Raw genomic sequence first — 14,011 nt, 5'->3', positions numbered from 1 at the left:
GGCCTGCCTAGCTTTATACTCCTGGCTGGCTCCTCCCCCCTCCTTCCTTCCTGATTGAAAGGGGGCTGGCCTTCCCAGGTGAGTTTACAAAAGCTCAGGAAGGCAAATGGCTGCTGATGGGCGTGACCTACTCTGCAGGCTCCTGAATGGACTGCTTGGATTAGCCTAATGGGGCTCTTACTGGGTTGGGAATTGGCCCTTCCTAGGTCCTTTCCCTCCTAGTTCTGTTCTCTTAGGCTGGACTGTTTTTGTAACCTCAAGCTAGTTTTTATTTGGGTTTGTTTAATTATTTATTGCTCTCTAGATCCTGTGTCCCAATTTACTGACCTGTTTAGGTTATGTTCCAACTTAGATTAGGTTTAACCTGGGTTAAGTATAGGTTTAATTTAAACAAGTAGAAAACCTGCTTTTCACTTTATCCTCCTCCCTTCCTTCGATTAAGTGCTACCTTAGGTGCAGCTAACTTTCAATTTTGATTTAAATGCCTGACCCTTGGGCACTTACTCACGAGTAGGACGCTGCTCTTACTCACGAGTAGGACTCTGCTCCTGCTCAGAGTAGCCCTATGTACCTCCCTTAGGTGCTAACTTTCAATTTTGATTTAAGGTTGCTTTAAAGGTAAGGTTAAGGTTAGAAGACAGGGAGTTAGAAAGACAAAGCGTTAGAATGAGTACACTTACCTCCTCCTCCTGCTCCTGCTCCTCTCCTTCTCCAAAACTCAGAGGTCTCCTTGCCTTCTCCTCGCCCAGATGCTAAACTCTTGTGCCTTACCTGGCACTTAGTTCCCAGAGGCACTTGGTGTCCCAGAGGCCACACGTGTCTGCAGACACGCGTCTGCAGATAGGCTCATGTGGCGGTGGGGGGGAGGGAGGTTCTTCAGATATCCTGAACCCAAGCCATGTAGGGCTTTCTTAAAAATAACTAGTACCACATAGTGTGCTCAAATGCATACTAGGAACCAGTGCAGGTGATTGAGAAAATTTGATTTTTGCTTTAATTAAGTTGTATTTGCCCTATACATAGGCTTTTCTCTCTCTCCTCCCCCCCCCCCCCCCCCCCGTTAAAAAGCATGTCTCAAATTCCATCTTAACTGCATTAACCATTATTCCCTTTAGGTGGGAGAGTCACATATACCCATGGTCCTGAATCATTACTCTGTGAAACCATTTTCTATCGCCAGCCTTGTTTTGTGTATGGAGAATTTCTGACACAAGGGATGAAACATTGGGGGGGGGGGAATGTGCTCTGCCTGACTGATGCCTATAAGCATCCTGGATGCTATATTCTTCCAAACTGTCTTCAACGGCAACCGGAGTGAGTTACAGCAGTCTAAATGAGCTGCAACTAAGACTACAAATCATATGCACTTTCCTGAGAGTAAGCCCCATTGACTATAATGGGACTTACTTCTGAATAGACATGCTTAGGATTGGGCTGAGACCCTGATCACTGTAGCCTGATTTGCAATCTTCTAATCCCCATGTATAAGCCCTGAGAGTTGCAGCTCTACCTGTTACAGCAACAGCCCTCATGAAATACCAGGTCACTCTTCCTTCCAGCTTGTTTGGAAAACCTTTATCTGTTCAAGTATTCCACTGGCAGATGCTTTTTGTTGGTTCAGTTCAAATCCACTGTGGCTTACTTAAGGGGGGAAGGATTAAAGTTCCCACGCTATTCAACACAGTTGCATGGAAGAGTAGAGCAACCATGTCCCCTTGTTTATATACCCAAGACAGAAGCAGGTAAAAAGCAGCATCAGTCTGTTGGAGTCCCCCTCCAAATATGAAAACAACCACAACCATCTATGACCAGTGTCCTGCTTAGCTCTGATCCTGTCAGCAGCCTACAATGGCAACTGACTTTGGGCCAGGGGAATAGGTAGCAGTACTGTTGGATGGAGTAGGCTGCAGGTGGGGCAAAGGCAGAAGTGGATAAGTGAAGGGGGGGATTCTTATAACCCCTTGTATCCTGGGTGCATGATGGCCTTTTGCTTTGCACTTCTATGCCCAATCCTTGGAGATTCCCTGTGCCTGCTGCTTAATCCCAATACCACTTGTCTTATCCTGTTGAATACTTTGCTTCCTCTCTCTTGACTGGATTATAGAAGCCACCTTATATCCAAAAATGGTTGTCAGGCAAACTTCAGGTGACAAACTGATCTCACCTGTCCATCTTTTCCCTCCATTCCTCCTCTCCTTGGATGGTTTGTGTATTTAGTTTGTAAGCCTCAGGCTGGGTCTGGGTCTGATTTTCATTTATATGTAGTGCCTGCTACCAGCATTATTATTAAGAAGACAGCACATACCACTCTTCAGCAAAGCAGTACTGAATTTTTGATGGATGTGAGCTGCTTTGGAAAACCATTTTTATCTTAAAAGTGGAATAAAAATAAAGACATGGGAACAAATAAATGATTCTAAATTTCCCAGGGACATTAACATTACCAATGACTCCTTCACTAGGACTTGCTCCATGAGGATTCCTAATGAACAGAGGAAGTGAGGGAAAGAAGAAAATATAGAAGAACCCCCCCCCCCCCCAACACATACACTTACATACATGGACTGTGTAGTCAGGCCAAGCATCATAATCATTAATCTGTGGCAAGAGGGGTAGTTACATTGTAGATGTAATGAAAAGTGGGACCAGAGCAGGGCTACTCAGTTTCAGTTTGTTTTCACTACTGCCTCCCCGCAGTGTGGTGCACTGAATAACAAGCAGACATGCATCGTGTTCCGAAGCCATGATTTTGGTGTAAAGAGTTTTTATTCATTCAAAAATCAAAGGAAAGAGCCGCCAACAGGATAGGAGAACGTCCAGGATTCCTGTGTCTCCCTTTAAAAACATATTAAAAGTTGCCCTGTGTCAAATAGCAGATGAACCATCTCCTGACATCCAACAGTATCCATGCCCAGCTGTGTCCATTGCCAGCAATGGATGGGGCACTCAGAGTGTAGTCTGACAGAGACCCCTTGCTTTTTGGAGGGCAGAAGATGCCAAAACCCTTCTTCCCGCTGTGGCTGTGCTACCAAGGGGATTCTGTACTTGAGTTTGCCGCAGCCCAACAGCCTCTAACATGGATGTGGAAAAGGGGGTGGACTTTCAAAAGCACCCTTGGTTTTGAGAGCTTCTTCTTGGAAAGATGCCTGTTCGTCATGCCTACTGCTAATCATACCGGGACCGGCCTCAGTTTCCCTAAAAACAGAGAAAGAGACAGAGTTTTACTAAGAATGGGGAAAGAAAACACAGTCCTTTTCCATTCCCAGCAGTGTTTGTGCCAACAGAACTTTGCTTCCTGTGTGCCACCAAAATGCAATGCCAGCGGCCATCTTGTTGCAAGCGTCATGGATTACCCGTGACTGCAGGCAGGTCTGTTCCATATAAAACTTTGCCTGTGCATAACATCATTCTCATACAAATTCAAACTAAAGCACACAAACATTATACCATTTAAAAATGTTAACACTATGGTTGTTTTTCAACACTTGAAACAATCAAGATAAATTAAAATTTGTTTTATATAAATACGAAAGGGAGTTATAGTAATCTTGATCAGTGATTCCTGCACAGAAAGAGTTTCAGAATATGGAACATCTCCTGAATCTGAGGCTGAAAGCACAGAAAGGGGATACAGGCAAAACAACAAACAAAAACCCATATACAGCAATTGGACATGCATGCAGGAATTTCAGTCTGTGTGTGAGCACCTCTGGATTGCATCTGAAGCAAAATTCTAATTGTCTGTGAAGGAAACCCATATTCTGCCCCAAGTTTTGGTGCTCAGTTTACCAACCAATATTTGCAAATTTATTTAGGTAAGAACATTTTTAGTCTGCAAAGTTCATTCTCAACTCAGCATTGTATGCTTTGCAAACTTTTCCCCTTGTGCAAAACATGGTGAGCTGGCAGGAAGTTATATGAGCAACTGAGGTGAAATAGACTGGAGAGGCTAGTACAGGTGCAGTCTATTTATCCACAGATTTTTTTATCTGGGGTAGGGGAACTGCAAGTCACACACACCTTTGCCTCCTTCGCCCTGCACTGGAGTCTCAGTTTCCAGGCAGCCCAAAACACTGCAGAAAGGCTCCGCCTTGCCCAGGCAGGGAATAGCCCTGTAGCCCTGTAAGAGGTTCCCCTTGCCAAGGAACAGTCACATGCCTGGAGCCCCTGAGCCAGCAAAGAGGCTGAAGTGGGCGGAGGGGGGGGCAGAAAATCTCTGCAGCCAGAACACGTGCAGCGAGGTGGAGCTCTCTATCTCTCTCTCTCCCACACACACACAGGGGCAGGTGTAGTAACAACAGAGGGGATTGCTTTAAAAAACCCAGAGAGTGTTTGCCCAATTCCCCCCCCCCCCAGATGATGCAGGCTCTCCTGCTCCAGCAAGCCTTCCGAAGCAAGCCTTGGGAAGCCTTAGAGAGACAGGTGAGGGTCAGCAGAGAGCCGGACTACGTCCCAGAATGCTCTGGGGCAGTGGAGCTTCCATGATGGTGGCCAGAGAGTGCTGCAGGAGTGGCAGCAGCGAACAGGGGGAGAAGAACCTGCAGCGCTGTTGGGAGGCTGCCTGAGACACTGAGGCTTCCCAAGCAAGCTCACCATGCCAGCTGTGAAAGAAGCAGGACAGCTGGCAAAAAGAGGGCTGAGTACAAAGCAGAGGGGAGGAGATTGATAACAGCTGCCTTAGTTTTCTCCATCCAGAAGTGTCAGGCTGCAGCAAATTTGCGTAACTCTATGGCATTTAGCACAACGCGTTTTTTGTTAAGCACGCCGAGTCACGGAACAGAACTAACATGGATAAATAGGCTCCACCTGTAATCCTACACAAAGTACACAGAAAAGTCACTCAAAAAAATGCTAGAGGTGTTTGGAAACGTTGAATGAAATGCAGCTCCAAAATCAGGAGTGTGGCCATAATTCAATTGGAGAGGATTTAGTGTGCATTTAGAAGGCCAGGGTAAATCCCTGGTAGCATCTCCAGGTAGGGCTGGGAAAAGACCCCCACCTAAATTCCTGGAGAGCAGCTGCTAGTCAGTGTACACAATACTGACCTAGAGGGACCAAGGCAGAGTCATATACAGAAGGTAACTTGAAGTTTGATTAACACGTAGTTCAAAAATTAAAATAAATCTGCAAATAGAATATCAAAATTTAATGGCAGTTTCTAGATCTTGCCTCGTGCCAAAATTTTGCAGTCATGGGAGTGCCACAAAGTACCAGTTCTGGCCAAGGGGGAAAAAGAATACTTGCAGGAGAGGTTGTGCCAGCCACATGCCCCTCTTTCCTTTCAACCTGGCCAAAGCAGAATCCTTCACCCTTTTAATAGGCTAACTGTCCAGTGACTTTGCAGCTGCCCACTCACCTGGAAACAGAGCATCTCCTAATTCCAGGCTGAAATCAAAATGGAATAACTGAGGTTTGTTTTTCATCACCCCCCCCCCCCCAAACTTTATGTAGATACAACAGTTGACATGGGGATGAGGACGAGCTACATTAATGAAAAAAGCAACAAATGTTTCTGGGGATAGCTACTTCCATCTGGTGAATGGGAACCCTTCTTCATAGCGGAAAGTGCACATGCACGTGTGTGTGCATGCGTGCATACTATGAGCCACGCAGGAACTGCTGACATCCTGTGAAGCTCTGCTTCCAACTGACTACTGATCAAGACTGTCCACTGTACCATGACTAAGGGTCTGAACTGGGTTCAGCAACTAAGCATCCAATCACAATGATGGAATTTTGGCTCTAAAAATCCTATTTAAGGAGCTAACCAGCAGCAATCTGTTCCAGCTCTGACACTGCTGAGTGTGCGCCTGCCTCCCTCTAGAGGTAAACAGAGGAACTGTAGTCAGGTGACTCACACCAGGCTGGTTTAAGTCTAGCTAGCTGTAGTGGAAATTGTTCTTTCCATTTTGCTTCTAATAGTCTGACTTTTTCCCTTCCCTCTTTTTGTTTTTTTTTTCTTTTAAAAAAATTAACACTATTTTTATAAGTTATTTGCTCGGACAGAAGACAGTTTCCTTCTGTTCAGAGCAAAGAGCTATTGTTCCCCAATGGATCACTCAAGGCTCTTACTACCTAGGTGCTACAGAGCTGATGTTGATGAAATCAGTGTCTTCCCAGTCACTCTGGTAGCAACTGGATTCTGTGCCAATGGACCTCAGAAACTGGGCTTCGTGCAGATGCAAGGTAGGGTAAGAAAGGGTCCCCCCTGGCAATGTTTAAGTCTTTTGCCCATGGTTGAAATTTCAGAGTATACCAGCCATAAAATTCCAAAACAACTAATGTTATTTGATGAATTAAAAACGCTTCGTCCTACAATCACTGTAGACATTATCGGGCGTCCAAAGGTAAAACTCCACCATTCCAAGGCGGTGTCCAAAGGTAAAACTCCACCATTCCAAGGCGTATCAACTTCCTGTTCTCTATTTAACAGCAAAGGTCTTATGAGACTCAATTGAGTTAATTTGAATTGAATTATCCATTCAGTCATGTCCGATCCTTGGCGACTCCATGAGCTACCTCTCTCCATGATCTCCGATCTTGTGCAGCTTCTTTCAACTGTTTTATATTTTGGCTGGTGTTTGCTTTGATTACATCCAACCAGTGCATTCTTTGGTGTCCCCATTGTCTTTTACCACTGACTGTTCCAAGCACATCTTTCTCCAATGATACTGACTACATAACATGGCCAAAGTAGCTAAGTCATACTATTTTTCCTTCCAATGACACATCTGGTTTTATGCGCCGCAGCACTTCTCTGTTATCTTTGCAGTCCAAGGAATACACAAGAGTCTCCTCCAATGCCATAGCACAAAAGAATCAATTTTCCTTCTATCCAAGTTTTTCATCGTCCAACTTTCACAGCCATTTATAGTTATGGGGAACATAATAGTGAGAATTAATCTACACTTGGTTGTTAAGCTGACATCCATACTTTTCCGTATTTGATTCACACTTATCACACTTATCATTTATGCTGTGCGACCCAGCATAATATGCTATTTAATTTCTTGGCTACAACCACCGTTTTGATTGATCATTGACCCTAAAAAGATGAATTCTTCCACACCTTCAAGTTCCTCTCCACCAGTTACAATTTTGGTATTTCCATTCTTTGCAGTTGTCATAAGTTTGGCCTTTGTGATGTTCAAGAAGAGCCTGAACTTCTCGCTTTCTTCTTTGAGTTTCATAATTAACTACTTGAGGCCTTCTTGGGTTTCTGAGAGGAGGGTTGTATCATCCGCATATCGGAGATTATTGATGTTTCTCCCATCAATTTTTACCCCAATATTAGATTCTTTAATGCCAGCTTTCTAATAATCACCTCAGCATACAAGTTAAATAAGTGAGGTGACAAAATGCAACCTTGTTGCACACCTTTCTCGATTTTGAACCAGTCCGTATCTCCATATTGAGTTCGAACAGTGGTTTCCTGATTAACATAATGATTTCACCAACTTCACCAGGTGTAGTGGCACCCAAAGTCTTCTAGAGCTCTACATAATTTGTCATGGTCAACACAATCAAAAGCTTTCCTATAATCAATGAAGCACATGTAGATGTTCTTTTGATATTGAGATGTGACATTTTTCCATTATCCATCAAACATTTGCAATATGATCACAAGTGCCACAACCCTGACGGAAGCCAGCTTGGAAATCTGGCAATTCCCTTTTGATGATTGGTGCCAGGCGTTGTATGATTTTTAGTATAATCTCACTAGCAGGAGAAATGAGAGCAGTCATACAGTAATTAGCGTAATTTCTTGGATCCCCCTTTTTTGGCAATGTAATAAACACTGATTGTTTTGTTATGTGGCCATATGTTGGTTTTCCAAATTTTCTGGCATAAGGCTCTAATAATTGCAGATGGTACTGACCTCAGCAGTTCTACCGGGATATTGTCAACCCCTGGGGCTTTATTATTTAGCAGGTGGTTCACTGCCCACACAACCTCCTCATCAAGTATGGTTGGTTCTAATTCCATTTCCTTTTTCTCCTCAATTTGATGTTGTTCCTCTTTAGTAGTGGCATACAGTTCTTCTGCATATTCTCACCATCTGTTCTTGAGTTAATCAGAGGCTTCCAATACACATGGGACTTCATCCTAAAGTACTTGAAAAAGGCACTTAAAAGTGACAAATTCCTTGAAGTTAATTCTTACTTTCAAAATTTAAACATCCAGTCATGTTAAAAAATAGTATGATAATCAATTTCTTTGAGGACATGAGACTTTATCTTCTGGGTAGCAGACCTGATCCAGAGCACTCCAAAATTGGTATCCAAATACAATTCAGAGATAAGCTTTCCTCCTTTTTATTCATATGCTTATGCTTAAATATCTCAATTGCTTCTAGTTGCATATGTGACAAAATTTCTCAATAAAACTGTGCGGTCAAACTTCACATTATGTTTTTTCAACATGCTCTGCAGTGGCTGACTTATCCGCTTTAACCTTCTATTTCTCTTATGTTCTTTAATCCAGGTAGCTACTGATCTTTTTGTAGTTCCCATATACACTTTTCCACATTCACAAGGGATACTATATATACCAGGGTTCAGCCATGGATGTACTGGCTCTTTAGGACTCCTTAAAAAATTAACAGTAGTTGGAACAAAAACAGTTCTTATATTGACCTTATTAAGGATTCTGCTAATTCTGACTGTGACACCTTGGAGATTTGGTAACATAGCATGGGCAGCTGGTTCCATGATTTGATTTCCTTTTTTCTCATTGAATGTAAAGTATTATTGTTGTCATCCACTTTATACCTGTTAGCTTGTAACACTTGGCTTAGATGTCGTTTCTCTTTAAGTAAAAATTAAATCATCTCATATACGTTCTGTTCTTGTATATGAAGTTTTAATTAAGGCTTTCTTCCGAGATGGACTGTGGTTAGATTTATTATTTAAATATCAGTATGAGTCTTTTTTCAATATACATTGAATCCCATCTTCCTTTTTACATATTAAAATATCCAAAAATGGCAATTTTCCATCTTCCTCTATTTCTAATGTACATTTTATAGATGGATGGTCTTTGGCTTCCTGGTGGCAGCAGCTATACCCTCTGTCTTCTTTGTAGGTAACCAAAGGGTGCATGGCAAGATCAGGTGCATGAGCTGTGTGCCTTATTTCTGCCACACATAGTGGGACACAGCAGCATCACTCGGTCATCACACCACATTGCCCTACAGGTAAGTTTCCCCTCAGCACTGGGCTGGCAGCACCAGGGTGATAGTAGGCAGTTGTCTGGAGGGACCTTGCATTTGTGTCATACCTATCTTCCACCCTACCACCCTCGGCAGTATGGCTTGGAAGCCATTGTATGCCAGTGGCAATCCCAAGGGCCTTTGTGACCTCCAAAAGGCACAAACCATTTAAGAGTGCAAACATTTCATCTGGGTTCCAAAAGGGGCCTGAAAGAGCATCATGCTCATAAACCCAGCTACTAGAGCCACCAGGTGTGGAGTTTGACCCCAATCCCAGATGAAGCCCGAGAAGGAAAGCACTGTGGCTTAGTGTTTGAGCCCCTGCTCTGCAGGCAGAAGAGTTCAGGTTCAAGTTCTGGCAGCGTCTCTAGGTATGGCTGGGAAAAGGCCCATCTGAGACCTTGAAAAGCTGCTGCCAATCTGTGCAAACAATGCTGAGTTAGCAGGACCACTGGCCTGACTCACGATGAGGGAGCTTCCTATGTACTGTGGCTGAGACTCAGCAGCTCTGGAGGAGCAAGAGGGTGCTCATGAGCTGCAGATTTAGCACCTGCCAAAGACAGAATGTCGGCAACTCTTACCTGGAGGCTGGAGCCTTGCTCGGAGTGAACTTGATCGCCCTGTCCGAGGAGAAGATTGTGTTCGAATGCAGGGCTGTGCTATGACTGGAGGGTCTGCCTAGAGGAAGAATAGCCACAGGAGACAAGGAATGAAAAATAGCAGCTGCCAGAGGAAGGCAACTGAATGCAAGTTGAACACGGAAGAGTTGGCTGAGCAAAGCAGCAGAAGTGTCCAAAGAGATGCCACCTCAGCCCTGCCAACAGTTTGAGCTGCGCAAAGCCTCTCTGGGAGATGTCCAGAAGTCATCATTAGCTGCACATTCTCAACTAGCATTTCAGTCTCCCAATCCAGGGAAACCCACAACTTTGCAGTATGATCCAGTTAGGAGGAGTGTCCAGGTCAGCGGCGGCTTACAGCCCCCCCCCCCCCCGACTAAGATGAGGACAACAAACCCAAGCTATCTGAAGGGATGCTATAGAAGCAGCAGGAAGCAGTGAGCAATTCTGGCTTCCTCATGAGGAGCATGTTTTCCTGTTCTTGCCCCTCCCCAGTCACTGAGCCAACTAGGAGACAGGGCACAGCGGATGATCTAAGAGACCAGTTGGTCAAGGGCTGATGAGGAGAGAGGCAGCACAGGTTAGTAGGGGGTTCCAGGGTGCACATAAGGAGCAGAGGTTCTCTGCAGCTGCCTTAAAGAGAGGAGGATAGAATGATTCAACCTCCTCTCCCAAGGAATCCAAGGCACTTAAGAGGGAACCAAGGATTGCAAAATAAGGCCTCTCTCCAACATGCCACGAGGGGACTGGCATGAATGGCAGAGAGCAAGAGGGGAACAAGGCAACTGAAGTGCGAACATCCTCATGGATTTATCTGCTCAGTGATTCTCCCAAGAGAAATATGTGTGGTATTTAACTCTTCCATCTTCTGTGTAGAAAAACTATTCCACCACTGCACCTGGTTTCGATTAACGTGAAGACCAAAGAAGTCCAGAGAGGACCAGCCACCCCAGACAGCCAGTTACTTCTAGAGGACCAGTTACCTCTAAGTGCTCATGGCTGCTCCAGGAGCCCAATTCTGGCTTTCGAGAGCTAGTGCCCAGTTCTACGGAGCGAACCCTCTCAGCAAACTTGAGGGAGCAGAGCGTCTCACTTGTGTTCTTCTCAGCAGGAGAGACCTGGGATCAGAAGACAAAATAGCAATGTTCACCACTGTTGATTCTGGAGACAATCCAGATCCACCAGGAAAGCTGGCAGAGGGGCAGGCAGAGCAAGAGGAAAGGGGGCAGGAGTACGGATTGGCATTGGGGTACGAGTGGAGCTCCCAGGAATCAGTGGCAGGTTCCCCTTTGGAACTGCGTGCCAGTTTGGAAAGGACATTAAATATAGGGGTCCTTGCTACCAATTTCATACTTTTCAATGCATTTAACTCCACAACATTTTGAGGAAGTAGTTGTAAAAATTCCCTGCACTTTAATTGCTACAGTCTTGCCTGAATATCTTTTTTCCCCTCTAAGCTCTTAAAGGGACATCATTATTTACTTAAATGATTTATACCCGCCCCCGATTATGGGGTACCTAGGGCAGTTTACAAAGTTAAATAAAATATAATAGAGGGCAAAAATGCTAAGGACAGTAAAAGATAAGAGATAGCATTCAGCACATATCATAAGAACATACATTTAACAAAAAAAGCATAAAATGTAGCAGCAGCATTAATAATAAAAGTATCTAAAAACAGCAAACAGCCGCATATAAACGAAAACTAAGGCAAGAAGGCAAACTGAAAAAGAAAAGTACAGTACTGGCAATTTTGGAGGCATCATTGTCATTAATTTGAGCAATAGGGAGTGTGATCCCATTCCCTGCCCACTTCACTCACCTATCTCCTTTGACATCTTATGCCCCACCATAATGGCCACAGAGGGAAAACTGGGCTCCCAGCATTCCCCCCACCAGCCATTAGAAGAGGAGGTGCCAGCAGCGGTGGTAACAGAGGAAACAGAGGCAGACAGGGAACAAATGCTTCAAACCAAACTCCTGTTTGAATTGACTCATCTAGAAATGAAATGTGCAGTGCATCCTTTGGGAGTCTCAAGTATCTTGCAATTTGTTTTGTGTCACCTGGAAGTCCCTGAGTTCCATTTCCCTCATGGCCAGCACCCACCTGGACCATCATGAGGGTCTTGCTGTCACCACTGAGTGAGTCCTGGAGGAGGTAAGTTAGTTTGGAGTTGCGGAAGGGCACATGGCCCTGGCGGGAACGGAGGGCATAAATCACATCTCCCAGAGCTGAGAGAGATTTGTTGATGTACTGAGCTTCACGCAGTCTGCTCCCCTCTGCCCCGGATCGCCCCACGCGCTCAGATCCTGCCAGGTCTATTAAATTCAACTTGCCTAAGAGAAGATAAGAGAAGTCATGGACACACTTGAGCTGCTGTCCTAAGCATACATACTTCTGAGTCAGTGCAGCTTAGAATCTAGCTGTTAGTCCTCAGCAACACTGCGATCAAGACAGCAATGGCCAGAGCCAGTGGCATAGCTAACTATCCTGTTGCCCGGTGCAGAGCTTAAAATGATGCCCTGGAAGTGATGTCACACCCAGAAGTGGTGTCGCTTCTGGGTTTTTATGTCACACCCACTTTTTTAAAAAGTCAAAAATAAAAAATCTGCTACCTCCCTCCAGCTACTTGCCACCTCCCTCCAGTACCAGCTCCCCCCTATCCACCTCCAAACTCTTGGAGCAAGGACAATAAGCTGCTGTCACTTCTTCAAAGGAAGAGGTTGCTCCCCACCTCTGTTCCCTCTGAGGTGGACTCCAGTCTCCTCTCCTGCTACCACTGTTCTGGTTCCTCCGGCTTGGAGACTGCCTTCCTGGCACGACCAGACCACTTGCTGTTTACTACTGGGGGGGGGGGCAACTGGGGGCAACAAAGCCCACATGCGACTTACATCAGGCTGCTGCAGCCTCACCAGGCACAATGGACTGGGGGGGGGGGACAGTCACCCACTGCTATCACCTCGTGCGATTCACATTTGGCTGCAGGCCCTGCCAGCAGCTGAATGTAAGTTGTGCGTGCAGCGATGGGCTAGACTGTTGCTCCCCCCTCCAGCAGCACACAACAAGTGGTGCGGTCGTGTCACTTTAAAAAGTGGTACAACACAACTGGACTGCTTGTTGTATGCTGCCAGTTGCTGGGGGGTCAACAGTCTAGCTCATCGCCGCGCATGCACGACTTACATCAGCTGATGACAGGGCTTGCAGCCGAATGCAAGTTGAGTGCATGTGGGGCCATAGCAGCGGGTGACTTTTGTAGTCCCCGTAGTCCAGTGTACCTGGCAGGGCACACAACGATGGCAGTGGACGACTGTTGCCCCGATGTAAGTCACATGCAAGCATTGTTGCCCCCCCCAGCAGCTGTAGCCTGGTGCAGCTGCTATCCCCTGCACCCCCTTAGTGAGAGCAAAGCATGACAAGCACTCTTCCAAGCAACAATACTCAAAGACACTGTGTGTGGCAACTGTTCATCCATACACCCCCTCCCCAAGGGCCACCTTCAGTGGACGACTCCTTTCAAATAATAGGCATATCTAATGCACACTGTGACCTCCGCTACCACCATGTCCAAAAGAGGAGGGAAATGGCCTTCCCTGACTCCCCACCTCAAATGATGGCCCAATGATGCCATGAGAGCTGGAAAACAGCCTTCCCACTCTTATCATGCACAGGACCAAAAAGGAGCTTTCCTTCCTGGTCAAATAGCAGCTGTAGGGTCCTGATCCAGATTGGGACAATGGCCAAGGAAAAAGGGTTCAAGCTCCTCACCTGGTCTGACAATCTGGGCACAGCACTCACAGAAGCCGAAAGAAACCACCTTCCCCCCTCCTTCCTCTCTACTGAAGACTCTGAACCCCACCCCAAGCTGCAGCTAAGGCTCAGGAGCCTCTTGGAGTGGTATGGCATGCAGTACAGGAAAGCTGAGAAGGGAAGGGGGAGCACCTGAGAGAAGAACTTCAAGTGGAGACACACCCAATTGCTGTAGCACTAACACTCTGGATGCTACCCCAGCACAGGCTCTTTTATAGAGAAGAAAGAAGCACACAGCAGCTCCCAAACTGCTTTAAATAAGGTCCAGGTTTGGCCTCAGAGCCATTCTAGCAGCTTGATGCCTCTGAAGCCCTGCTGCAGGGAAGCAGTGGTGGGAGAGGGGAAGTCCTTTTTTCCTGCTCATGGGCTTCCCAG

The 14,011-nt window shown here is 45.7% G+C and overlaps 1 protein-coding gene across 8 annotated transcripts in view; it reads right to left on the bottom strand.

The window, feature by feature from the left end:
* Positions 1 to 2,733: 2,733 nt before the first annotated feature.
* The window catches only part of KIFC3 (kinesin family member C3), a 46,733-nt gene continuing 35,455 nt past the window's right edge, over positions 2,734 to 14,011 (bottom strand). For 7 of the 8 annotated variants that reach the window (XM_066637257.1, XM_066637256.1, XM_066637263.1 and 4 more), the window contains 4 exons: positions 11,936 to 12,165; positions 10,812 to 10,946; positions 9,793 to 9,889; positions 2,734 to 3,195 (listed from right to left, as the gene is read on the bottom strand). In XM_066637257.1, coding sequence (XP_066493354.1) covers positions 3,170 to 3,195; positions 9,793 to 9,889; positions 10,812 to 10,946; positions 11,936 to 12,165 — 488 coding nt within the window. In that variant the 3' untranslated portion in view covers positions 2,734 to 3,169. Of the gene's footprint in view, positions 3,196 to 5,356; positions 5,386 to 9,792; positions 9,890 to 10,811; positions 10,947 to 11,935; positions 12,166 to 14,011 lie in introns of all 8 variants that reach the window. The other variant, XM_066637262.1, reaches the window with a different exon arrangement.

Source organism: Tiliqua scincoides, chromosome 9, assembly GCF_035046505.1.
Source record: "Tiliqua scincoides isolate rTilSci1 chromosome 9, rTilSci1.hap2, whole genome shotgun sequence".
Taxonomy (NCBI): Eukaryota; Metazoa; Chordata; class Lepidosauria; order Squamata; family Scincidae; genus Tiliqua; species Tiliqua scincoides.
Note: the sequence above shows the minus strand (reverse complement) of the source record. Positions and strands in the feature narration are given on the sequence as shown.